At 36.3% G+C, this 27,706-nt stretch overlaps 1 protein-coding gene across 4 annotated transcripts in view; it reads right to left on the minus strand.

Annotated features, from left to right (window-relative positions):
- FUT8 (fucosyltransferase 8) overlaps positions 1-27,706 on the minus strand; it is a 236,677-nt gene that overhangs the window by 59,799 nt on the left and 149,172 nt on the right. For all 4 annotated transcript variants that reach the window (XM_066342035.1, XM_066342033.1, XM_066342032.1 and 1 more), the window contains 3 exons: positions 26,931-27,046; positions 26,654-26,816; positions 14,832-14,946 (listed from right to left, as the gene is read on the minus strand). In XM_066342035.1, the coding sequence (XP_066198132.1) occupies positions 14,832-14,946; positions 26,654-26,816; positions 26,931-27,046 (394 nt within the window). The remainder of the gene's footprint in view (positions 1-14,831; positions 14,947-26,653; positions 26,817-26,930; positions 27,047-27,706) is intronic.

The raw sequence follows: 27,706 nt of genomic DNA on the forward strand, positions 1-27,706 counted from the left end.
AAGAGAACTAAAGTACTGCACAGTGGTAATTAAAATGAAGATTCTGAGCACGGTTAATAATCATGAAAGGAAAAGTTAAAAAGCATTCAAATTTTTAAAAGCCAAGACTGGAAATGATTTTCTTTTAACATATTAAGCAAGAATATTTTCATTGCAAAGTTAAGACAGTGTCGAGGTATTCTTTCCACCCCTCTAGCAGAGAACTGGCTGCAAGCAGTAAGGACAACACAATAGCTGAGGCACTTAATAGGCTACTAAGTGCTTCAGGAAACCAATTTCCCTGTGGGTGTTTTATAAAACTTTACATGTGAAAACTTAATGGAGAAAAGATATCAAGATATATGGTTTACAGACTGTTATCCTGGCAGACTGAAGCAAAGGCAGTTACTATATAGTTATGGAAAGGGAAAGCTTAACTTCGTAAGTAAAACAACAATTGGCCTGCTTTAAAAACATTTTCAAGACTTGCTCTTTATTTATTTATTTAGAGAGGGGGGAGCAAGGAAGAGAGAGAAGGAGAGAAGTATAAACTTATAATTGCTTCACTTTAGTTGTGCATTGATCACTTCTCATACATTCATTGATTACTTTTCATCTGTGCCCTGACTGAGAAGCTCAAGCTAAGCCAGAGACCCCTTGCTCAAGCCAGTAACTTTGAGATCATACTGATGATCTCACACTCAAGCCAGCAAACCCATGCTCAAACCGGTGAGCCTGTGCTCAAGCCAATGAGCCCGTGCTTAAGCCAGTGACCTCAGTCCTCAGCGTCCCAGGTCAACACTCTATCCACGGTGCCACCACCGGTCAGGCAAGACTTGCTCTTTGCCTAGAAGTCTCTACTGAGTATTTTAAAGCCATAAAAAAAGAAAAAAATTCTACAAATTCAGTAGAATGCAACAAATAAATGTGGTGCATTTCTTCCACTGAGGGTCCTTGAGACAATATTCTGTCATCTCTAGGTATTCCAGGCTTTTTCTCTAAAAAAACCCTTCTACTCCAGGGGCAAGAAGTGTGCATACTAGAGCAACTTTGGTAATACTTTCTGCTACCATACAGGCCTCAAAGAAAAGGCAGAGAAAGAATGAGATGCATTCAAGTCTAATTCTCTCATTCAAGAATCTAATGTAAACAAAAATCCTTCCAATACTAGAAAAGTTTAGTTACCCAAGGAGCCAGATTCTGCCAATCCTACATATATGCACAGAAATCTCATCAGGTACATTTAATTTTTCTCTTAAGTTTATAGGCTGATAAGCTGATCTGAGAACCAGCTTAACTGGTCATGTTAAAAATAGCACGCTCACAAAATTAAGGTTGGATTTCAGAAAGGTTCTCCCATCATCATTTTATTTAACAGGATCCATTAGCTTTTCTTTCCTCAAAACCAAAATGCAGGATGATATGGCAGGTGCTCTTTTAAAAAAGGAGAGAGGGAAAGTGGGTGAGGAGAAAGTAGCATGGAAAAGGGGGTTAGGGAAAGAGAAAAAGGGAAGAAAGGGGCAAAGGAGAGGAAGAAAGAGAGGAAAAAATGGGTAACAGGTACAGAGAAAAAAGGGAGAAGGAGAAAAGTAAAAGTAAGCTCCATAATGGGTAGCCCTGTTTCACATAAGATCAAGGAGATAGACACAAAAGTGAAACCCTAGTTAAAACTTTGTTCTTGTGCAGAAGCTGCTGCAGATGTTTTGTTTTGTTTTAAATAAAAGTCAGAGTAATTTACACTGTTTTGCCAGCTCTTCCATTCTGCAAAGTGCTATTATTCTTCAGGGTACTACTGGTACTTAGAACACATGTCTACGCACTGTTTTTTAAATCAAACCATCAACAACAATTAAACCAGATGTCAAATCTTGCTACCTCTTCTCTCAAATAGAGGCTTTGTTCCATTTCTCCATGCAGCTAGACATGCACTGAGAATCCAATGTTAACTGCACAAATTTCTTTGGAATCCCTAGTTCTTATTTTTTATTTAAAAACAAACCTTTTCTCACTGCTTCAGTTTAATAATGCTCTAATTCATGTTATTTTCTTTACCTTTCAAAATCTTTAACACTTTATTTTTAAATAATTTAAGTCTCACAATAAATTGCTAGAACAGTAGAGTTACTGTGTACCTTCCACAGTTTCCCCCAATGAGAACGTCTTACTTAACCACAGTGCATAATTTAACATCAGGAAATTTACATTCCACAATATTACTAACTAAAATATAGGCATTATTTAGATTTAACCAATTTTTACATGCACTATTTTTGGGGGTGGGTGGGTAGGTACAGTATTCTCAAATTTCATAATATGTACAGACTCGTGTAACCTCTACCACAATCAGGATATAAACTATTGCATCAAAACAGAAATACCCTTATACCATTTCACTTAGAATCATAGAAGAATAGTTTAGTCATTTTAGAGTGTTATAAATGGAATCAGACAACATTTAACCTTTAGAATTGGCTTTTTATCACTTAGCATAATGCTCTTGAAACCCATCCAAGTTATTGCGTGTGTCGATAACTCATTCATTTTTATTACTGAGTAGTATTCTCTTCATGGATTGTACCAGCATTTATTCACTCACTGAAGGACATTTGGGTTTTCAGGTTCTGGTTATTACAAATTAAGTTACTATACATATGAGTGTACCAATTTTTGTGTGAATGTGAGTTTTCATTTCTCTAAGATAAATATATAAAAGTATAATTACTGGACTGCACTGTAAGGGTTTGTTTAACTTTACAGAAAACTGCCAAACTGTTTTCCAGAATGGCTGTATTGTTTTTTACATTAGTATGAGGGAGCTGGTTACTCTACTTTCTTGGTATTTTTTATTTTAGCCATTCTGATAGGTATGTAGTACTATCTCATCACATATTTAACTTGCATTTCCCTAATAGTTAATGATTTTGAACATCTTTTCATGGGCATATTTGTCATCCATATATCCTCTTTTCAAAACCTTTGCTCATTTTCTAATTGGATTGTTTCTTAGTGTTGAGATTAGAGAGTTGTTAAGACAAGCTGGATATAAGATCTTTGTGGGATATGTGATTTGCAAAGATTTTTTTCTCCCACTCTGTGGCTTGTCTTTTCTTCTTCTACAACATGGTCTTTATTTAATGTCAGATTATACATTTTGAGATAATTTTACATAGTGTGAGGTTTAGATTAAGCTTCTTTTTTTACCTACAATATGTCCAATTATTTCAATACCATATTGAAAAGACTGTTTCCTACACTGACTTGCTTTTGCATCCTTCTCAACTGCTGACTCATAAGTACCGTATTTCCCCATGTATAAGATGCACCCTTACCTGAAAAATTTGGGGTCTAAAAACTGGGTGTATCTTATACAGTGGTTGTAGATTTTTTCACTTGCATTTCCTGCTTTTTCACACTTGTTTTTGCGCTCAATAAATTTTATGACAAATAAAACTTGAGTTCAATAACTTTATGTAATACATTTTTTTTTTCAAATTTCAGGCCCCAAAATTCATGTGTGTCTTATACATGGGAAAATACAGTATATATTCAAAAGAGATAAAAACTGATACTTAAATATTAATACATGTAAAAAAAAAAGTTATGTCTGCAGAAGTAATATTCTCAAATAGAAAAGGTGAAAATAGCTCAAATGTCCACTAACAAATAACGGATGAAAAAATTCCAGTATACACATGTAATGGAATATTATTCAGCCATAAAAAGAAATGAAGTACTAATACATGCTTTAATGTGGGTAAAACCCAAAACCATGCTAAGTTAAAGAAGCCCGACAGAAAGGGTCACATATTGTATGATACCATTTATATGAAATATTCAGAATAGGTAAATCCAAACAGAATGCAGAATGGTGGTTCTCAGGGGTCAAGGGAAGATAGAATGGAGGAATGGAGAGCAACTGCTTAACGGGTAACAGGTTTTCTTTTCAGTTGGTGAGATACTTTGGAACTAGATAGAAGTGCTGATTGCACAGCCTTGTGAATGCACTAAGTACCACTAAATTGTTCACTTTAAGATGGTTACTTTTGTTATGTACATTTCACCTCAATGGGAAAAAAACAAGCTCGCATACCTATATGAGTCAATTTTGGACTCTATTCTGTTCCATCGATATGCATGTCTACTCTTCCTCCAATACCATACACTATCTTAATAACTATAGTTTTAATTGTAAGTCTTCATATTAGAAAATTATTTTTTCACCTTCATTCTTCTTTATCAAAACTGTTTTAGTTCCTTTGACTTTCTATATCAATTTTGTTTCAATTTATCTATATATGAAAGACTTGCTAGAATTTTCATAGGAATTGTGTTAGCCTATGGATCAGTTTGGAAAGAACTGACATCTTTACTATGTTGAGTTTTCCAACTCATGAACATAGTATGCCCAGTCATTCATTTAGGTCTTGATTTATTTATTTTATCAACATTTGATAAGAATTTTTACCTAAGTATTGCATTTTCATTTTTTGGAGCAACTGTAAATGGCATTGTGCCTTAAAATTTTGGTTTCCAATTATTTCTTGCTAGGATGTAAAGATATGATGTATTTTAGTGTGCTGATCATATCTTATAATTTCACTAAATTCACTTATTTGCTCTGAGTTTATTGTCATGTAGTTGTTGTATAGTAGATTACTTGGGATTTTCCTTGTAGACAATCATTCACCTGCAAATAGGGGTAATTTTCTCTTTCTAGTCCATATGCCATTTATTTCTTTGTCTTGCCATACTGCACTGCACAGAGTTTCCAACAGTGTGTTGAAGAGGAGTGGTAACCGTGTTCATCCTTGCCTCATTCCTAATATTAGGGGAAAAGCATTTAGTCTGTCATGAGTAAGTGTGATGTTACCTGTAAATTGTATATAAAATTTATAATATGTGAAGCTGTCTAGTCAAAGACTTTTGTATATTGGGAGTTTTTTTATTACTGCTTCAATTTCAATGGGTCTGTTTACATTTTCTAATTATTTCTTCTTCAGTCTTGAGAGGTAGTATGCTTCTAGAAATTTATCCATTTCTTCTGGATGGTAAATTTGTTGGCATATAATTGTTTGTAGTATTCCTTAATAATTCTTTGTATTTCTATTTTGTCAGTTGTAATGTCTTTTTCTTTCTTTCTTTCTTTCTTTTTTTTTTTTTTTTTTTTTTTTTTTTTTTGTGAGAGACCGAGACAGAAACAGACAGACAGACAGACAGACAGGGAGGTAGAGAAGTGAGAAGCATCAACTCATAGTTGCGGCAGCTTAGTTGTTCATTGATTGCTTTCTCATACATGCCTTAACCAGGGGGTTCCAGCCAACCAGTCCCCTTGCTCAAGTCAGCAACCGTGGGCTTCAAGCCAGCAACCATGGGATCATGTCTATGATCTCATGCTCAAGCTGGCAAGCCCGCACTCAAGCCAGAGACCTCGGGGTTTTGATCCTGGGTACTCAGTGTCCCCAGCTGATGCTCTATTCACTGTGCCATCACTTGGTCAGACAGTTGTAAAGTCTTTCATTTATCATTTTATTTCTTTGGGCTCTATTTTTTTCTTGATAAGTTTGGCTCAAGTTTTGCCAGTTTAGTTAAACTTTTCAAACTGGGTGGAGGAAGGTGGAAAACTGAGCAAAAAGGGGAAGAAAAGAAATACTCATGGACATGGAGTGAGGTGAACAGAGGGAGGTGGAGGAGGTAGAGGGGGGATAAATGGTGATGAACAGAGACTTGACTTGGGGTGGTGAACACACAGTACAGTGTACAGATGATGTGTTATAGAATTGTGTACCTGAAACCTGTATAAAATGTTAACCAGTGGCATTCCAATAAAGTCAATAAAATGAAAAAAAAAAAAAAAACAACCCAGCTCTTAGTTTCACTGCTCTTTCCTATTGTTGTTTTACATTTCTATTTCACTCATTTACACTCTAATTTTAATTATTTCCTTTCTTCTGTTTACTTGGGGTTCTGTATGTTCTTATTTTTCTAGTTCCTTTAGGTGTAAAATTAGATTGTTTATTTGGGATTTCTTTGTTTCTTGAGGTAGGTCTGTACAGCTATGAACTTCCCTCTTTGAACTGCTTTCTGCTGTATCCCATAAATTTTGAAAAGTTGTGTTACCATTTCCACTTGTTTTAAGGTTCTCTTTAATTTCCCCTTTGATCATTTGTTTCTTTTAAAACTCTTTGGACTTGTGTTTTTTTCCAGTTTCCTTCCTGTAGATAATTTCTAGTTTCATGCCACTGTGGTCAGAAAAAATGCCTGATATGACTTCAATCTTCTTGAATTTATGGAGGTTCATTTGTCACCTAATATGTGATCTATTCTGGAGAATATTCCATGTACTCATGAAAGAAAACGTATTCTGCAGTTTTGGAAAAATGTTCTATAAAATGTCTATTAAGTTGATCTGGTCTAACATGACATTTAAGGCCATTATTTCCTTACTAATTTTCTGTCTGAATGGTCTATCAAATTAAGAAGTTTTCAGTTGTTTCTTCAAATCTTCACTCTTATTGCACTCTCTTTATGGGACTCTAAAGATAAACACTAAAAAAAATTGTTGTTGCTGCCCCAAAAGTCCCTGAGGCTCTGCTTACTTTTTTTTTCAACTTTTATTCTCCCTGTAGCCACACATCACGTCTTTGCTCTAACTTCAAGGACACTGATTCCTTCCTCTGTCACAGCTACTCTGCCATGAGCAAACGTTTTACTTAGATTTTTGTATTTTTCAGTTTTAAATTTTTTCCTCTGTTTTTTTTCTTGTATCATCTATTTCTTTGCTGAGACGTTCTATTTTTTTTTTTCCATTTATTTCAAGTTTGTAATTGCTTATTGAAGCATTTTTATTATTACAGCTTCTTTAAAATCCTTGTCAGGTAATTCCAACATCTGTGTCTCATCTCAGTGTGGTGTCTACTGATTATGTTTTGTCATATGAATTAAGATTGTGCTGTTACAATGATGAATATTATGTTATGAGACTCTGCTTTCTATTTTGGTAGGCAGTCAATCTGTTTAGATTCCTAGCTCACTTTTATGGACTGTGGCTCAAATGTCAATTTGTTAAAAGCCTTTTCAGTGGTGTTTTGTTCTGTCCTACTTGTGGGATACCTAGAGGCCATGCTGAAGCCTGAGTGGTAGAGTATACCAGAGTTTAGTTCTCAAACCCCTTTCTGTACTGATTCTGATCCGTTGCGGGTCTAGTACTTTCAAAGGTCTGCCTGGGATTTCAAACACACATCTTAAAAATCCCTTTCTCTAACTCTCTCCTCTTCCTAACCCTCCATCAACTAGTTGGAAGAGGAATGGGAACTGCCTCATTATTGCTGTATGGCAATGGTGGGTCTTGCCCAAAGTCTCTTCAGCTGGAAGAGGCAGGGGTGCCCTCATTCTTTCAGGGCAGGTATGGTGACAAGGCCATTGTTCAGTCTCCACAGCTGTGGCACCCAGGAAAGGCAAGAAGCAACTTTTCATGATAGTTTCCTGGAATAGTGTAGATAATATCAAAACAGGTTGTTTTGGTCTTTTTTGTTTTGTTTTGGCTCAATCCACTGGTATTTCTAGGTTGGAATATTCTCCAGCACCCCAGATAAGATACACAGTAGGCAAAACAAACAAACAGAACAGGAAATTCGCTTGGTACAGGATCACTTTCCATTGTAATTAGCAGGAAGAATAGTATATAATATATTCACTATATCTTATCCAGAAACAGAAGCCTGTAGTTTAAACCTGACATATTTTTAAATATGTAATGCACATTTAACTCACATCTATGCTATTTACTTATTGACAAACTAATGATTTTGTGTTTCCAGTGGCGTTTTCTCATATAACTTCCTTTTAAAAATGATAAGCCAACTTTTACTAAACAATTTCAATCTTGAGAACAATATGGTACTGTATCTTCTTATGCAAAAGTAAAACATAACATTTGTTTGAAGAACTCTAGCAGTGAACTCTTAAAGAGATTATTTAAAGCCTCTTTAGGATGCAGGCTTTGAACACAGAAAAGACTCCTTACATTTAGAAGCTTTCTCTCAGGGTTCCGCTTCATTTCCTTTTTTATCCATTGTATAAATACAAAGTGCAAGGCACTGGATCCTTTGGTTGCAAAGCCAAGCAAAGTATCCATCCTTTCCTTAACCCTTTTAAACACAATCAACCCTCTCATATGGTATACTATAAAACTCTTCTCTTCATTTCTAATTATTCTGCAGCTTCAAGATATGGTCTCCTTTACTAGCCCTGACACTTCCAAACCCAGGCTGTCCAGCTAATCACTCCAGGGAAAGAGAAATCAAACCAAGATGGAAAATAAGTAAACAAACAAACAAAAAATACAACCCCCAAAAAGCAAACAAAAATCCCACCAACGTCAGGTAGATCTGAGCAAGAGAAAAATCCAAGGCCACAGGGTTATTTTATTGGCAGAACATTAACTAAAATTGTTCCCACCAATCCCAGATAGCCTCTGATATGCATTAACTTAATAGAAGAAATGATGGTACATGTGTATATAAAATTGTTGGATTTTTATAAGTGATAGTTTGTTTAACAATAAATCATGGTTATGCCAACAGATAGAGAGGAAGAGAACGTACAGCAGTGCACTGGCCGGAGGCGCAGTGGACAAAGTAACGCCCAGGAACACCAAGGTCACTGGTTGGATCCCAGGGTCACCAGTTCCATTCTGGAGTCATCAGCTCAATCCCAAGGGAACTGGCTTGACCTCAAGGGTGCCAGTTTGAGCTCCAGTCAAGACACATATGAGAAGCAATCAATGACACAACTAAGTGGAATAGCGAGTTGATGCTTCCCTCTCTTCCCATCCTCTGTGTCTGTCTCTATCTACACCCCTTCTTCTATCTCTCAAAAAAGAAAAAAGAAAAGAAAGAAAAGAAAAAGTACAGCAGTTAAGAGAAAGACAAGAAATAGTTGAGAGAAAACAGTTAACAAGCAATGGTACTGTTTCTATCCATTCAAATGCTTCAACATGCAAAGATGATCAATACAATATGCCACATCAACAAGATAAAAAAAGAAACCACATGATCATTTCAATTGATGCAGAAAAAGCCTCTGAAAATTCAAGTCCTTTTCATGATAAAAATACTCCACAAAGTAGGAATAGAAGGAAACTTCTCTATACTGAAATCTCTATGTGTTTCTCTATACTGAAATAGATGGCCAACATAAAAATCAAACAGACAATGTAACTGGAAGCAGGAGATGGAGAAGCTGTATTCTCTTTGCCAAAACAAGACCAGGAGCAGACTGCTGTGCTGAGCACAAACTGTTTATATCAAATATTGCAGTAAAGCTGAAGAAGAGACTAAAAGACTCAGTGACAAAATATAATGTAAATACATTCCTGATGGACTTAAAGTTCACATAAAAAAATACCTATAGTGTTAAACTTAACTGATAACTAGAACTGTGGACTGACACTAGACATATAATTAGGGAAGGATGTGAGAAGACAATGTCAGAAGTAAAAACGAAAGAAAAATTGAGTGGACAACAAGAGAAATGTTAAAAATTATTAAAGACAGGCAAGAGGGAAAAGTAAAAGGTAACAAAATTAAGGTTAGAATCTTTTTTTTTTTTTTCTTTTTCTGAAGTTGGAAACGGGGAGGCAGTCAGACAGACTCCCGCATGCGCCTGACCGGGATCCACCCGGCACGCCCACCAGGGGGCGATGCTCTGCCCATCTGGGGCGTTGCTCTGCCGCAATCAAAGCCATTCTAGTGCCTGAGGCAGGGGCCACAGAGCCATCCTCAGCGCCTGGGCAAACTTTGCTCCAATGGAGCCTTGGCTGCGGGAGGGGAAGAGAGAGACAGAGAGGAAGGAGAAGGGGAGGGGTGGAGAAGCAGATCGGCGCTTCTCCTGTGTGCCCTGGCCGGGAATCGAACCCGGGACTCCCACATGCCAGGCTGACGCTCTACCACTGAGCCAACCGGCCAGGGCCAAAGGTTAGAATCTTTATTTATTTATTTATTTATTTTTGTATTTTTCTGAAGCTGGAAACGGGAGAGACAGTCAGACAGACTCCCGCATGCGCCCGACAGGGATCTACCCGGCACGCCCACCAGGGGCTACACTCTGCCCACCAGGGGGCGATGCTCTGTCCCTCCCGGGCGTCGCTCTGCCATGACCAGAGCCACTCTAGCGCCTGGGGCAGAGGCCAAGGAGCCATCCCCAGCGCCCGGGCCATCTTTGCTCCAATGGAGCCTTGGCTGCGGGAGGGGAAGAGAGAGACAGAGAGGAAGGGGGGGGGGTGGAGAAGCAAATGGGCGCTTCTCCTATGTGCCCTGGCCGGGAATCGAACCCGGGTCCCCCGCACGCCAGGCCAACACTCTACCGCTGAGCCAACCGGCCAGGGAAAGGTTAGAATCTTGAATGCAATTTGTCAGATTATTTCTTATAGATAAAGAGAACAATTATGTCACTGTAAGGAGATACAAGAGAATAAAACAACAACATCTCTACCAGAAGAGTCAAGAAATAAAAAAGAAATTTAAACCTAGATTGGGAATGCTGAACAGCCAACAAGGAAGCATATTATCTGATCAGGAGAAAATAAACAGAAACTGGGAAGAGTGTACTGAAAATCTATATAGAAAAGACAAAAGGAAGAAAGCTACCTCAGAAGAAAATTCCTGTGAAGGAGAACTGTAATTCTAGAAAGCAATGTGAAAGCTGCTCTGACAGTCTGGAGAGAAACAAACCACCAGGGGTAGATGGGATACTAATAAAATTAGTTTGTCAAAAGCTTAACAAAACTGTCAACAAATATGGAAACCATAACAATGTCCTATACACTAGAAATGTTTAATGCATATCCCAGTCTTTAAGAAGATGTCAAGGAGCGCAATAACTGTAGGGCTATTGCTCTAATTTCCCACACAAGTAAAGTGATGCTCACGGTGATGCAGCAAAAGCTTCTTTCTACCTTATAGGGATGTGCCAGCTGGAATCAGAAAAGAAAGAGGCATTCGAGATCTGATTGCGAGCACTTGATAGATACTGAAGTTCATAATTATATTCTGGCTTGAAATGTATTTTTTTTCCTTTTTATTGAATTTATTGGGATGAGACTGGTTAACATTATACAGGTTTTAGGTGCACAATTCCACAACACATCACCTGTGCATTGTATTGTGTGCTCACCACCCCAAGTCCAGTCTCATTTCATTGCCATTTATCACCCCTATACCTGCCTCCATTTTAAAGAATTTGTCCTGTTCGGGAAAAATGGGCTCAAATACATCAGGATTTTTAAAAATGCATACTGGTGATAATGAGAACTCATAATAAATCTCAATATGAATGAAACTGAAATCTAATAAAACTGAAAATGTTTTCAACTACCCAAACCAATCATTGAAAATAAATCATAAAGTCTTGAATTATTTATCAGGAATACAAAGAGGTACTTAAATGACTAAAGTCTCCCAAACAGATTTAAAATACTAAAAGCATTTGTTTTTATTGTACCTTTCTCCTATTATTTCCTACTTATATACAAATTATCATCCTTTATATAACTGCTGGCTGATGAGCTAAACAAGAATAGACTAAAGTCTCTACTAATAAGTTACATGAACTGCTTGTTATTTTGAATACAGGAATCAAAGGTCAAAGATTTCTTTTTCTCTGTCCCCCATTTTAGCTTTAGTTCCTACTATGCTACTCATTCTCTGTTGAAGTCTGTAAGATTCTACGTTGCTTACATATCTTTTTTTTACAGTAATACTTCAGTTAAAGTAATAGTATGGGAACCCCAATAGATTTGAATACCAAGAAAAAAGTTGTAATGAGAAAAAAATGTCACTTTTTAAAATCCACTTTTTAAATAGCTCTACTCTTCTGATTAAATTCTCTGATCCATGTCATTAAACCAGTGAAAAATCATTCTTTTTAAAATAGCTGTTGTGCTTAAAAGTACACTAGGAATAAATATTCTAGTTAGATGTTTAATTTTGTTGAAATGGGAGAAAGAACTTACTCACCTCTGTCCAGAGAAGATAAAACATAACTGGCAGCTTTAACCTCTAACAAATAAGATGTCAAAAATATTGTTCTTGCCCTGGCCGGTTGGCTCAGTGGTAGAGCGTCGGCCTGGCGTGCGGGGGACCCGGGTTCGATTCCCGGCCAGGGCACATAGGAGAAGCGCCCATTTGCTTCTCCACCCCCGCCCCCCCCCTTCCTCTCTGTCTCTCTCTTCCCCTCCCGCAGCCAAGGCTCCATTGGAACAAAGATGGCCCGGGTGCTGGGGATGGCTCCTTGGCCTCTGCCCCAGGCTCTAGAGTGGCTCTGGTCGCGGCAGAGCGACGCCCTGGAGGGGCAGAGCATCGCCCCCTGGGGGCAGAGCATCGCCCCTGGTGGGCGTGCCGGGTGGATCCCGGTCGGGCGCATGCGGGAGTCTGTCTGACTGTCTCTCCCCATTTTCAGCTTCAGAAAAATACAAAAAAAAATAAATAAATATATATATATATATATATATATATATATATATTGTTCTTGTCTTCAAAAATCTTTTAGAATACATAGAAACAAGTGACCATGAATACACTGAATAATTAAAAAATTATTTTTCTAAACAATTTTTTTCTACTAAGACTTGCACCGATTCCTTGAATACTAAAAATCACCTTTTCTTTTTCAATGGAAAAAAAGCGTGAAAGAAATTTTTAAATAGCAATATTTGAACTGACATTGTTTCAAGTGAAATACTATTTTGCTATCGCCTAAAAGATTAAAAAAGCCAGTGTAGTTTTAACTCATTAGTATGACTTACAAGTGAAATTCTCTATTATAGAACCAGAGAATCAGTCCACAGAGGATCAAATTTGCACTGCAGGTAAAAGCACCTGGCCACTTAAAAATTAAGAGGAAAAAGAAATTAAAACAGTTTCTTATTACAGTCTGGAAAGCTAAACTATGATCAAATCATAGTATAAATATAATTTTGGGGGGTGAAAATTTAATAATATGTGGAAGAAACTCAGAAACCATAGTTATTTCCATTTTAAATGAGGATGATCGTTCTGCACCACCAGCTGTTTATAGTTCATTGAATGAGGTTCTAGTTGATAGGAGATAATTACCTCTTCCCTATAGGAGGCAAGTATTTCTCATTCTATAAACACCCCCGATGAAGGCCATGGGAGGTGAGACCAAGACAGCATGCCAAGATAAGCTTGTCTTTTTTTTAACTGATTTTTAGAGAGAGAGATAGAGAGAGAGAGAGAGAGAGAGATTGATTTGTTGTTCCATTTACCTATGCATTCATTGGTTGAATCCTGTATGTGCCCTGACTGGGGATCAAACCTACAACCTTGGCTATCAGGACTATGCTCTAACCAACTGTGCTACCCAGTTAGGGCCAGTCTGGTTTTTAATGATATCTTTAATCACTTGATTTTCTATTTTTTTCCTATTTAAGTATAAGAAGATGTGCATTTTATACAGACTCAAGTCACTGGCTATTATTCTGCTTTTGACCTTAAAAGGAAAGCAGAGTGATTGCACAGAGAAAGTATACCATCAATAGTACTGAAAAGGATAGGCATGGTAATCTCAACTGCAGTATTGAAGAGTTCTACTTACTAACATTCGTTTCCCCTGAAGACTATTCTATCCGTAAGTCCTGGTCAGTTAATGATGCCTCCATTATCCCAGTCACTTCATCTCTTTCACCTTCTTGGAAGGGCCTATCAATTTTATCTTCCCAGTCTCTTTCAAATGTGTTCTTCACTTCCAATGCAAACTGCCACACACTTCAATATTTCTCACTTGCAGTGTGGTTCTCATATTCTAAATGATCTTGCTTCTACTCTCCTCCAATACTAACCCTGTTTAACCAAAATACAACCATCAGAATTATATCACTAAAGCACCACTCTCATCATGCCACTCCTATATGTAAAAATTTTTCAAAAGAAGGTTGTGACTCCAAAATAGAAAAAATAAGCTAATGGCAGGTAAAGCAAAAACAAAATTTTAAAGTAAATAAATTCTATCCTAACAAATACATAAGATTGGATATGCACATTAATAAAACAAACAAACAAAAAACAACAAAAAATAAAGAAAATAAAAGAGGGTGGGACTAGGGTTTACCCTTGAGTTTTATTTGCTAGTTTTTGTTAAAATAATTTTTATACAATAAATATTTCATTAACCACTTACTACTTATGCACCATAAAGCTTAACCTGTACCCGAGGACCTCTGCAATCTGGCTCCTCAATCTACCTTTTTTCCAGTTTATTTTCCACCCCTCCTTTCGCATATCCAAAACCCCCAGACAAACTAAACTATCCATATCCCATTGGGTTCCTGTACCGCCCTTTCCCACCTGCGGACCATTACTCACATCATAAGTTCCAACTAGTATATTCTCCTCTTCCACTTCTGTGTCAGCAAATCCTACCTAATTATCCTTTACAGTTCAGATCAAATAATACCTTTTCCATAAAACTACTCTTAACATTTTCTTTCTCCAATGAGGATTTCATCTGTATCTCTCATATAAAATATAGAGCTTTCAATTTTACATCACAGTGTGTGTGTGTGTGTGTGTGTGTGTGTGTGTGTGCGCGTGCGCACGCACGCGCGTATGTGTGTGGCGTGTGCATGTTGCCCCCTCTAGAGCTGGGGCCTGGTTTTAGCCATCTTTGAATTCCACTCAAGGCATCACAGAGAGCCTGTTTGAATAAATATGTAAAATGAAGTAGCATGTACTCTTAAAAAGCAAGGGCTAGGAAGACTAAAAACCAACAGTAACTCTTATTTTTATTATGATTTTGCTTCTTTTTCACTCAAGTGTATTTCTTAACCTCCTTACCTGAAGAAATGTTATTCTCCGCTGGACCAGTTCTGTCAGATCTTTGGCCTCTTTTTCCCGCCAATCACCTGCTCCATCTGTTTGACTGAGGTAGTATAGATCCGTCATTATAGACCTATAAAAGCAAACATTGGAGGCCTTATTTCTACTTCATCATAGGATTACATAAGAAGAGAGTCAAGTTCTTCATAAAGACTGATGCTCACACTAATGCTGATACTCATCTTTTATTTTCTATCGAGGCTGTGAAATTCAACAATTAGTCTCTAACATCGAAGATGCACTGCTATTGTAAATTTTTACTGCTAAGGAAAACCTACTCCCCCCCCCCCCCTTGGCCAGTCAGCTATACTTACTTCCCAACACAGCACTATAGAGACTAGGGGGAAGTGGACACCCATGGCAAAAAAAAAAAAAGTAGATTAACATAAGGGAAAGAAATTAAGTTAGTGCCAGTATTTGAATATTACCTTTTTGTTTTGTCTTCTGTCATTCCCTATCCCCTCTTAAATTTTCTCTTTTAACTTTAACACTAAATAGTTGGAGAAAAATCAGAAAAAAATTTTGACACAACTCTTAAACAATGGTCTCTAAACCAAGGGTCAGCAAATTTTTTCTATAAAGGACCAGGTAGTAAATATTTTAGGTTTTGTGGGCCTCTGTTGCTTTTAGAGCAGGAAAGCTACATAGATAATATGTAAATAACTGGCTGTGCCTGTGTTCCAATAAAACACTCTTCACAAAAACAAGCTATAAGCCAGATTTGGCACTTGGGCCTTAATTTGACAATACTTGGTCTAAACTAATAAAACGATTATTAAGATTCTTTCCCATTTTTGTGCAGCATCAGTAATTTCAATTACAATATGGTGGATTTCCTACAAAGTAAACTAAAATACCAGTACATTAACAAGAGAAACTTTAGTTCTGGTACAGATAGTTTTATTTATAGTGCATTAAATAGAAGCCATGACTAACTTTTACTAGAAAAAAAAAAAGACTCCTTTCTTTCGCTAACACTCCCCCACCAAACTATCAGCAAACATTTAGTCAATTTCTAACCACATTATCACCACTTGCATTGCCACCAGTGAGCACTGAGCTATCAACTAAGCCACCATCTTTTCTCACCTGTATTATTTCAATAGCCTTTGAATAAGTCTACACCCTGCTTCTACTTTGCCTACCTCTACAGTCTATTTTCAATAGGGCAGCTCTATCCTATTAAAAATAAGTCATAGTTCTTTCCTCTTAACTTAATGAGTGGAATCTTCATTACACTCAATCAAATCCAAAGTTATTTGACCTACAAAGCCCCAGATAATATGGCCCTCCATTATCTTTGATTTCATCTCCTACTACTGTCTTCATTGTTAACATCAGTCAACAACACTGACCCTTGAACAAGACAAGTATGTTCCTACTTCAGGTCCTTTGCATTTGCTCTTCAGTCTCCTGGAATGCTTGTTTCCTAGATACCCAGACACATGGTTCACCCAAATGTCCTTCATATGTCACCTTCCCCATAAGGTTTCCCCATATTATCTCACTTAAAAAATTCAACACCCAATCACCATCACCATTCCCTTATGTTTCCCTCTTTCTTCCCTATTTTATTTTCTTTAAGCTATTATAGTCTAAGTGGTCCCCAACCTTTTTTGGGCTACAGACTGGTTTAATGTCAGAAAATATTTTCACGGACCGGCCTTTAGGGTGGGACGGATAAATGCACAAAATAAAATTATGCGACTGGCATAAAAACTGTGGTATTTTTAAATATAATTGTCGAACTTACAAGACAAACATCAAGAGTGAGTCTTAGATGGGTGTAACAGAGGGAATCTGGTCATTTTTAAAAAATAAAACATGGTTCAGACTTAAATATAAATAAAACGGAAATAATGTAAGTTATTTATTCTTTAGCCTGATCTAACATATGTTGTTACTTCTTTACTTTATTATCTTCATCCCCATACTACAATTTAAACTCTATAAGAGCAGGGTTTGTGAAAATGTTTTCTTTTTTCATCATCATTTATAATAGAACTAGCCATACAGAAAATGTTCAATAAGCTTTTTTGAATAGATAAGTGAATAAAAAAAAGTGGCAAAAAAAATTTTTCAAGAATTTTAATGAGATGATGTTAATTTTTACCTTTCACAAATCTAATTCTGTGGTAGAAAGGTTGGAGAATAATCTTTAGTTACAGTTCCAGCCTCATCCCTTCTCTACACTCTTCTCTACACTTTGTGTTAATGCTTCTGTTCAAGGAATGCTTACAAGTATGCGTTATTTGCTTGTGAAAATTATAAAGTTAAAAATATATTTCTATTTGTTAGAAAGAATACATATATATACAAATAAAATATATCACACATACACTTCTAGAAATCACCTACAATAACGATATTAACTAGAAACATAAAACATTAGCTGAAGGTTTAAAAAATACTTGGAGAAAATTGATCTATAACATTAAATAATAATATCAATGAACAGGTATTGAGCTCTTACTATGGGCCAGACACCTACTTTGGTGTTCTACATTATTTAATTTATTCTTCAAAATTACATTATAAATTAGATAAGGAATGTGAGGCACTGAGATTAAATAATTTGCTCAAAGTCACAAAGTTCAGAAATGAAGAGTGAAAATTCAAACCTAAGCCGTGTGATTCTAAGGCTTCGGCACTAACAAATATCAAAGTGCAGGATCAAGAGTACAAAATGTGGACTCTATTCAGTGTAAACATACAAAATCAGAAAGTCTGAATGAAAGAAAGAGCTGTGGGAGCTAGACAGAGCTATTTCCTAGTTTTGACTCTACCTTTTACTAACTTTGCGTTCTAGGAAAATTATTTCAACATCTCTTGAGACTAAGTTATTTCATTTTAAAGTAAGTACTATAATACTTTCTATATAGTTTTCTAAAACATGATTAGTGTTAATATACACAAAGTAGTAATATATATAATGGCAGCTTGCTGTAGACTGAATATCTGTGTCTCCCCTCAAAATTCGTATCTTAAAACTTAATACTACCCAATATGATAATATTAAAAGGTGAGGTCCAGCCCTGGCCAGTTGGATCAGTGGATAGAGCATTGGTCTGGCCTGTGAGCATCCCAGGTTCAATCCCCAGCCAGGGCACATATGAGAAGTGGCCATCTGCTTCTCCTTCCCTCCTTCTTCCCCTTCTCTCTCTCTTCCCTTATCACAGCCAGTGGTTCAAATGGTTAACTGGCGGCCCCAGGCACTGAGGATAGCTCAGGTCTGAGCGTTGGCCTCAGGTACTAAGGATGGCTTAGTTGATTTGAGCATCAGTCCCAGACAGGGGTTGCCAGTTGGATCACATGCAGGAGTCTATCTCCCTACCTCTCACTTAAAAAAAAAAGGCAAGGCCTTTTGGGAGGTGCTTAGGTCATGAAGGTAGAACCCTTGTGACTGGGATTAGTGCTCTTATAAAAAAAGAGACCCAACTGAATTCCCCAGCCTCCTCCATTAGTGAGGACACAATAAGAAGAGGATGTCTATGAACTAGAAAGAAGGCCCTCACCAGCCTCCAAAATCTTCCAGCGCCTAGTTCTTGGACTGCCCAGACTCCAAAACAGTGAGAAATAAATTTCGTTGTTTAAAATATCCAGTGTTTGGTATTTTTGTTTTAACAGGCTGAACAGACTAAAACACTGCTATTTATACTAGAATATTTCAGAGTTGTTTCAGATCATTTACCTTGTCTCTAAAGTGTACCTACTAATAATTCCACAGCTAAGAGTAATGATCCATTGGGTATGACAGTAATATGTGGTACTGAAGGTCAGTCAGAAAAATAATCCAAAACCCAGTGCCTTAGAACACCCTGAAGAAGGGAATTAATCAGTGACAACTCATTTAGCAGATGATGAAACCAGCCCTCACAATTACAGATTATCTAAGAGTACATCAGTTCTCTCTTATTCCTGGTTCTTAACTAGACGTTAAACCATTTAGAAACAAAACAGTGGCCATCCACAGGAATACTAAAGTCTTATTTATTATCACAGAAAATCATTACATTAGGCCCTGGTTGGTTGGCTCAGCGGTAGAGCATCAGCCTGGCATGTGCAAGTCCCATCGGGGCACATGAGAGAAGCAACCATCTGCTTCTCTCCCTCTGCCCCCCCATCCTCCTTCCCCTCTCTCTCCTCTTCTCTTCTCTCTCTCTCTCTCCCTCTCTCTCTCTCTCTCTCCCTCTCTCTCTTTCCCTCCTGCAGCCATAGCTCAAATGGTTCAAGCAAATTGACCTGGGGCACTAAGGATGGCTCCATGGTCTCGCCTCAGGCACTAAAATAGCTCGGTTGCTGAGCAATGGAGCAGTGGCCCAGATGGGCAGAACATTGCCTGGTAGGAGGCTTGCCAGGTGCATCCCAGTTGGGGTGCATGCGGGAGTCTGTCTCTACCTCACCCCCTCTCACTTAATAAAAAAAAGAAAGAAAAAAGAAAACCATTAGAACTATATACAATTAACAGAGAATACCTGGTAAGATAATAGTCCATTTGAATAAAGCAAAACAATAATATACAAGTAAAATTAAAAATCATAGCCACAGTTTAGAATATTCACCCAGCTAATAGAACAGTTTTTACAATGTTTTGGAACAAAAAGACCACCTGTGAAGCATTTTAGGCATTTATTTATAATGTCAACATTACCCATGTTATCCATGCACAGCATATTTTACAGCTTTACTATTTACATGTTTATCCTTTTTTTTTTTAGTGAGAGTTGGAGACAGAGACAGAGACAGACAGACAGAAAGGGAGAGAGATGAGAAGCATCAACTCATTTTAGTTGTTCATTGATTGCTACTCATACCTGCCTTGACGAGGGGGCTCCAGCCAAGCCAGTGGCCCCTGGCTCAAGCCAGTGACCTTGGGCTTCAAGCCAGCAACCTGGGGTTTCAAATCTAGGTCCTCAGCAACCCAGGTCAATGCTCTATTCACTGTGTCACACTGATCAGGCTGCATGTTTACCCTCTGAAACAAGGCGAGAGTCTAATATGTGATGCTTTATCTTTTTTATATTTATTACTCTCACTTAAGATCTAAACCATTTTCTTTTTAAGAAAAAGAATAATTTTAGTTGAAAAAAACCAAACCTACAAGTTATTGTCTCTTTAAGAAATTAACTTTCAGTCTTACACACAGACTGAACAGAGGTTCAACTTTTAAGCTTTTCCAAATTACAAAACTGAGGCCTCTGTGGACTATTATGTAGCCTACAGTTACTGGGGAAAAAGTCACTGCCAATAGGAAACTATCTGAGTTGATCAAGGAAATACACAAGCAGTCTTTAATAATAATGGTGTTACAGGGCTAAGCTCGAAGTTTTTAAAAATTATTTTCTCAGTTTTGTAAGTCTCCTTCCCATCAACTCTCATCACACTTACTATTATTTATATTTCATAGGTTTCATCATATCCAAACATGGTCATTTGCTTTTTTGTGCCCATCAAATAGAAGCAATCACAAAGTTTGCTGTAAGTTTCGACTTTAAATAGCAGTATTATTTCTGGAGATGTAGTACAGTGGAATAAAAAAAACAACAGTGTATCAGCAAATGAAGAAAGGAAGTTTAATATGCTCTTTATGGCTTTACATTAAACATATTCATAAACATAGACAAATAGCATTACACTGCTCTGATGGAATTATATAGCCTCAAGCAGGTAAAAACCACATTAGATCTAATTAGGAGAAAAAGTTTTTGAAATGTAAAAATTGGCCTAATTTAGGATTTCATATCATAGTAATCAATCCATCCCTTTACCACTGGGAATAAAATCTCATCTCTGTATTTTTTTAAATAAATTAGAACACTGAAAGCATAAATGTGAATGTTTTTCCAAGTTACATCAGTACTAAGTCTTGGCAATTCATTATATCCATTCCAATCTGTATAGGAAGTGAATAGCCATGTTTATAACTCAAAAGCCAAACACCAAAATAAATAAATAAATAAATAAATAATTTAAAAAATTTTTAAAAAGAAGCACACAATAATCAACCAAAATTAAACTTGCTTTTTAAATATTTTTTTTCTTGACATTCCCATTGGAGGTCATTAAGGAAGGCAAGTCCAGGATATGACATTAAAATCAAACTAGCTCTTTGATGAGTCAGTAATGTTGAGAAGTTACCATCCTGCACAATTTATCATCTTTTGGCCAAAGACATGAGAATAATCAAACAGAAAGTTTCAGGTGTGGCCCATATTGGGAAACCCAGTGACTGAAAAACAGTCTGCAGAAATGCTTGCTTTTCAGCGACTCTATTCTGAAATCAGAGCTAAGTATACCAAAAGCTGAATGAAAATCTGGCTATCTTGATTTTGACTATGCAAATTTCAGAAAATAGAGAAGGTAGGTGGTAATTCTAAAGGCCTGGTATGAGGCCAGGTCAAAGCCTGGGAAATACAAACCCAGGAAAAGTACCAGCAAAATAGCACTAATCATTTCAGGGCAGAGTACAGGTGACTGAAGACAATTGGTAGACTAGAACAGTATGACTCTATGACTCTGACAGCAAGCCAGAGATGCCAGGCAACAAATCCTCTATTTCTACATTCTTTGTATTTTCTGTTAAATTTCCTATCTTTATATTTTAATATTCACAAAAATTCTTTTAAATGCCCTACTCTGTCTCAATTATGACACTGAAGAACCACAAGAAGAATATTTTGCTTATACCTGATTCAAAATGTTCAAGAGTGAAATTCCCTGAGGGCCAGCACAGAACAGATGTAATTCAAGCAAGAAAATCCCAAAGTAAAGAACTACTACTTATTAAAGTAGTGCCATGTGAATTGTATACAAATGACTAGATATATTTAATAAGTAATAATATTGTTTATCATGTACATTCAATTAAAAGAAAGTCCATTCTCCATTGCTTAGCATCAGAAAACTCCAAATCAGAAACACTATGTTATTTTTAGGGATTTATGTATAACCATGTCTTAAAACAACTTTTAAATATAGGATCACTTAAGTTCTCCAAAGTGAATTAAACATGGATTCAAAAGTACTGGATACAAAAATGTCAAGTTTCCTTCTAATCCCATGCTCCCTACCAGCACAATCCCGCTTCATTTCCTCCTTTATACACTAGTTGACTCCAATAGATACTCTCTCTTTTGAAGAAACCATGCTGAAATTAATTAGAGCTTCCAGATTTATTTAGGGTAAATGACTTTTCTCCTGTAACTTGTTCTTCACAACTTTTAGAATGTTCAATTACTGGAGAATATTTTTATCTCAATTACATAATTTTCTTTAGTTTAATTTTTATAAATCCCTTAATGGAACAAGGTTTTGTTTATACAAGAAGGCACAAAGTAGAGTGTGGAATAATCACTCAAAAAATGCACATACCTGCCTCCCCACTCAAGAGGAAAAATGTAACTTACTTAATACTAACTACACAGTGAGTTGCTTAGCACCGTGGGGTAGAGATGTTTAAGTCTGAGTTCCAGTTCTTAGATTAAAATTTGTCAAGGAGAAAAGCAAAATTAGTACACAAGAAACAATAATTTCCATTTATGAAAGCTATCCTCCTAGCAAAATACAAGATCTCAATTACTTTGGACTCCTCCATCTCCCTACATAAAATCTGTTACCAAGTCCTGCAGTTTCTATTTTTCACACATTTATCCCTTTCTATCCCTACTGCAACTATCCAAGTCCAGAAGCTCATTATCACTTATGCGTACTTCTGCAAAATTCTTCTAATTTCCTGGCACCGTGCTTTCTTTCACATGGCTCTCAGAATGAGCTTTCTAAAATGTACCAATAAGACTTGTATCCAGAATAAATTAAAAATAAGTGTTTCAATCTCAATAACAAACAATTCCCTCAAAACTAAGCATGTGATTTGAACAGACATTTTACCAAGGATGATAGATGAATAGCAAATAAACACATTGATAGATGCTTGACATCATTAGTAAGGAAATGCAAAATAAAACCACAATAACACACCACTATAGTGCTATTAGAATGGTGGGGGGTGCAGAGGAATAACAAGTGCAGAAATAATACAACTGGAACTCTTAAACTATTTCTGGTGACAATGCAAAATAGTACTACCGCTTTGGAAAACAGTTTAGCAGTGTCATAAAATTAAACATACACTCAACTTGTGACCCATCAATCCCACTTCTAGATATTAGTCAAAATAAATGAAAACATGTTTCTACATAAATATGTATGTTACTGTTTTAGTAGCTTTGTAAATAACCAAAAAATGGAGCACAACTCAAATGCCCTTCAACTGGTGAATGAATAAACTGTGATTTATCCATTCAATGGACTATTACTTGGCAATATGAAGGAATGCACTACCACTACACAAAACAACATGAATGAATATCAAATACATTATGCCAAGGGAAAGAAACCACACTCAAAAATCATAGTGTATGATTGCATTTACATAAAATTCTGGAAAAGGCAAAATTGTAGGGACAGGAACATTTCTGGTTACTGCCAGGTGGGGGAGGTGCTGATTACAAAGGGACATGATGAAATTTCTTGGGGCAGTAACAATGTTCTGTATCTTGACTATGGTGGTGGTTCCAAAACTATGAACATTAAAACTCACACATAGCACTACAGACTAAAATATGGACATTTTATCATATATAAATTATGCTGCAATAAAGTTGATTCAGAAAGGAAAAAGAAAGAGAATCAGTGTTTCTATCAAAGTTCTAAGACCGGAAGAAACCCCTTCTGAAGAAACAAAAGCCTAAAGTTTCTTCCCTATAACTGATGTCATTCTGAACCAATACACGAGTGATTCCTAGGGAAATTTGAACATAAAAACTAATAGACTCAACCTCTGACTTCTCAGAGAACACAGGCTTTCAAGTCCAGAGGCAACCTAGACCCTATAATTTGGGTAAGTATAAAAATGAAATAAAGATTTTTGTGGCCTGACCTGTGGTAGCACAGTAGATGAAGCGTCAACTGGAATGCTGGAGGTCACCAGTTCGAAACCTCAGGCTTGCCAGGTCAGAGCACATATGAGAGGCAACTACTATGAGTTGATGCTTTCTGCTCTTGCCCCCCCCCCTTCTTTCTCTCTTTCTCTCCCTTCTCTCTGAGGTCAATAAATAAAATATTAATAACATGGATGGACCTTGATAACATTATTCGGAGTGAAATAAGTAAATCAGAAAAAACTAAGAGCTATATGAACCCATACATAGATGGGACATAAAAATAAGGCTCAGAGACATGGACAAGAATGTGATGGTAACGGGAGGTGGGGTGGGGGGAGGGGAGGGGCACAAAGAAAACCAGATAGAAGGTGACAGAAGACAATTTGACTTTAGGTGAGGGGTATGCAACGTAATCAAATGTCAAAATAATCTGGAGATGTTTTCTCAAAACGTATGTACCCTGATTTATCAATGTCACTGCATTAAAATTAATAAAAATAAGATTAAAAAAAGATTTTTGTCTAATGTAAAAATCACAAGGCAAACATAAATGTCTACCTTAATTTTTACATTTAAAGACCTGAAATTATCAGTAAGATGGCATAGTCTATATGCATATATACAAATACATACAAATCTTTTCTATTGTATATCCATTAAAAGTTATTTTTTTAATTTTTGATTGTGCTTTGTTTATTATTTGTACCACTACATTCTAATCTGGCTGCCTGGAGGTAAATTATTACCCTATGAAGTTGTATCCCAAGTTCATAATAATTTCTGCACAAGACAGCTTGACCTTTGTACCTTGTATACTTTTCCATTTTTGTGAAACATTATTTAACATATATGAAAAGGTAGTGTCAGGAATCATAATTCAGCTTACTAAAAAATTAACCTTGATTTACATAAACTATTCATGGTCTTTTTTTATTTGTTCATTTGTACAGTGCTTCTACATATAGTAACAAACTATATGCACAAAATAATTCTTTAAATAATTATTCTGATTTTAAAAAGACATAAAAATTAAATTCTCAAGTAATTTCTTTTTTAGTGAGAGAGATAGAAAGACAGACAGGCAGGCAGGCAGGCAGGGAGAGAGATGAGAAATATCAACTTGTAGTTGCGGATTTTTTTTTTTTTTTAGTTTTTCATTGATTGCTTCTTATATGTGTCTTGACCAGCAGAGCCAGTGTCTGTCTGCAGCAGAGCCACTGACCCCTTGCTCAAGCCAGAGACCTTGAGCTCAAGCAAGTGACCATGGGATTATGTTGATGATCTCATGCTCAAGCCTGTGACCCTGTGCTCAAACTGGCAACCTCAGGGCCTCAAACTTGAGTCCTCAGTGTTCTAGACTGCCATCACCAGTCAGGCAAATTTTCAAGTAATTTAATTAAATCACTCAAACTTTAAAATCTCCATCAGAAGTCAATAGTCAAAATTCTCCTTTAGGCCTGACCTGTGGTGGCGCAGTGGATAAAGCATCGACCTGGAAATGCTGAGGTCTCCGGTTCGAAACCCTGGGCTTGCCTGATCAAGGCACATAAGGAGTTGATGCTTCCTGCTCCTCCCCCCTTCTCTCTCTCTCTCCTCTCTCTCTCTCTCTCTCTCTCTCTCTGTCTCTCTCTCTCTCCTCTCTAAAAATGAATAAATAAATAAAAATTCTCCTTTAAATGCCATAGTCTACCCAACTCAAATTCTCTTCAGATTTGGATTTTCCTATAAATCTGCAATAAATAAAGCACACAAGCACACAGCTCCAATTAATAGACATAGACATAGCACCTAGAATCAGCTTTAAGGTAGAGAAGTGTTAAGGGCAGAATTAGTCATCATTTTGTCTAATGGTCTAACTACTGCTTAATGCAAACTAGGCTAAAAATTTCAAAGGTTCTGTCAAATGGGTGGTGCAATAACTCAATGCCCCTAGAAATTTATACTTATTTCTATAGATTCATTAATATTCAAATCATTCCAATAAACTGATAGATTTTATTTGTAATTTCACTTAAAACAGCAGAGCAATATTTCAAAATCACTACAATATTGCTGATGATGTTAATATATATAAACCCTGTCATGGGGTAATTCTTTTCCTCTTCACAGTAGTAGGTTTTGTTAATACAATTTTTCATTTATTGTTCACTAATGTGACATTAATTGCCATCACAATCCTACTGGGAATACAGACATAAATATAATAGGGCTAAGGACAGTTTTCACTGTATTTATAATGATTCTGAGATACATTTTGATCTGCATGAACCCACAAGCACCAAAATGTTTTCTTTTCTATGTAACATAGTATGTATTTTTAAAAATGTGCAAACAGAAGAAACATTTAATTAGGCATGTTTCAGGTTCATCTTTCTAGCAAATAAATGGAAGAGTAAAGAACAGAATGCTCCTCTTTACCAAAAACTTGTTCATCTCTAATTAGAAACCTTAAAGAGAGGCTATTTAAAGTTTTAATGTTTGAATGAGAAACTTAATTGCCAGCCTCAGTATGCCTTCCAATATATTGTAATATAAAACTGCAGACTCCATTTCAAATATCAACTATACATGATGAAAATTTATAGGAAGATACCATCAGAGTTTACTTAGGGTATAAAGATTTATATAAATATATTTTAAATAATATTTTCCAGTAATAAATTTTTAGTTGATGAACTACATTTGGCAATTATTGTCCTTTGATATCTCAGGTAGTCTCCTGCTCCTAATTATGATAGACGTCATTTATCATTCAGCAGAAAAATTACCAAAAATTCCAGTTTCCCACTCTTAGATTATAATCTCTACTAAAACCCAAATGAAATGTAAAAAGAGTACCTTTCATGATGCCCCAAATCTGACAGAAATTCATCTGCATGTCTTTGGAGTTCATTTCCTTCTAAATTCTTTAATTTCTTCAATTCACTTTGTAGAAAAAACCAGAGCTCTTTAGCTCCGTTTTCAATCCTCCTCCTTAGGATTTCATGATCCTTCCCCAGACCTGCAGTAAATGAATAAACAGTATCAGCATTTCCAATATTTTGATGAAAAAAAAATTCAATTATTTATGCTAATTCAATATATTAAAGGGGAAAAATACTGTATAATCACCTACCATTTCTAGTTTGTTTCTTATAATTTTCAATTTGTTCTTTGGCCTTCATAAGCTGCTCTTCTAAAGCACGAATCCTTCCGGAAGCTGGCCCCTGATCAATGGGGCCTTCTGGTATTCTGTAGTTCAGGGGAGAAAATGTAAACATTTAGCTTATAAATTATGCAACAAAATATGTGCTTACTAAAGTTACATGCTAAAACATATTTATTAGTAACTTTAGAAGCCCCTGAACCATATACTGTATTAGAGGTACCAAATGAAATTTTCTCTCCAAATGTTTATGATGAAATATAAACACTGGAATGATACTGAACAAAAACAGAAAAAAATAATCTAGTTCAGAGATCTATAATCTAGAAATTAAGGAACCTTTAGAACTCTCTCATCACATTGGCTTCGAAAAACTTGGCCATCAGTGGTAAAATAGTCAATCCTGCATTAGTGTTCAGAATAACAAAGGAGAAGGTGATGAAAAGATTTAAAGGAAATAAGAAAGCACATATCTGAACATGTGTCTATGATCAAATATCTAATATAAATTATTTCTAAATTAATCATAATATCAGGCTATGTAAATCTGTGCTCTAATTCATGAACTTGTGACCTTATATCATTAAGCATAACTTTTATAGGGTAAGACAAGAGTAGAAGACGAAGAATATCAGGAAAAAAATGAAGATTAATTTTGTTGGTTTGTATCAGAAACAAAAAAATCAGTCAACAATACAAAATATTAGAACATAGCAGAGGAACTCTATAATCTCTTGCTTATATTG

Source organism: Saccopteryx leptura, chromosome 6, assembly GCF_036850995.1.
Source record: "Saccopteryx leptura isolate mSacLep1 chromosome 6, mSacLep1_pri_phased_curated, whole genome shotgun sequence".
Classification (NCBI taxonomy): domain Eukaryota; kingdom Metazoa; phylum Chordata; class Mammalia; order Chiroptera; family Emballonuridae; genus Saccopteryx; species Saccopteryx leptura.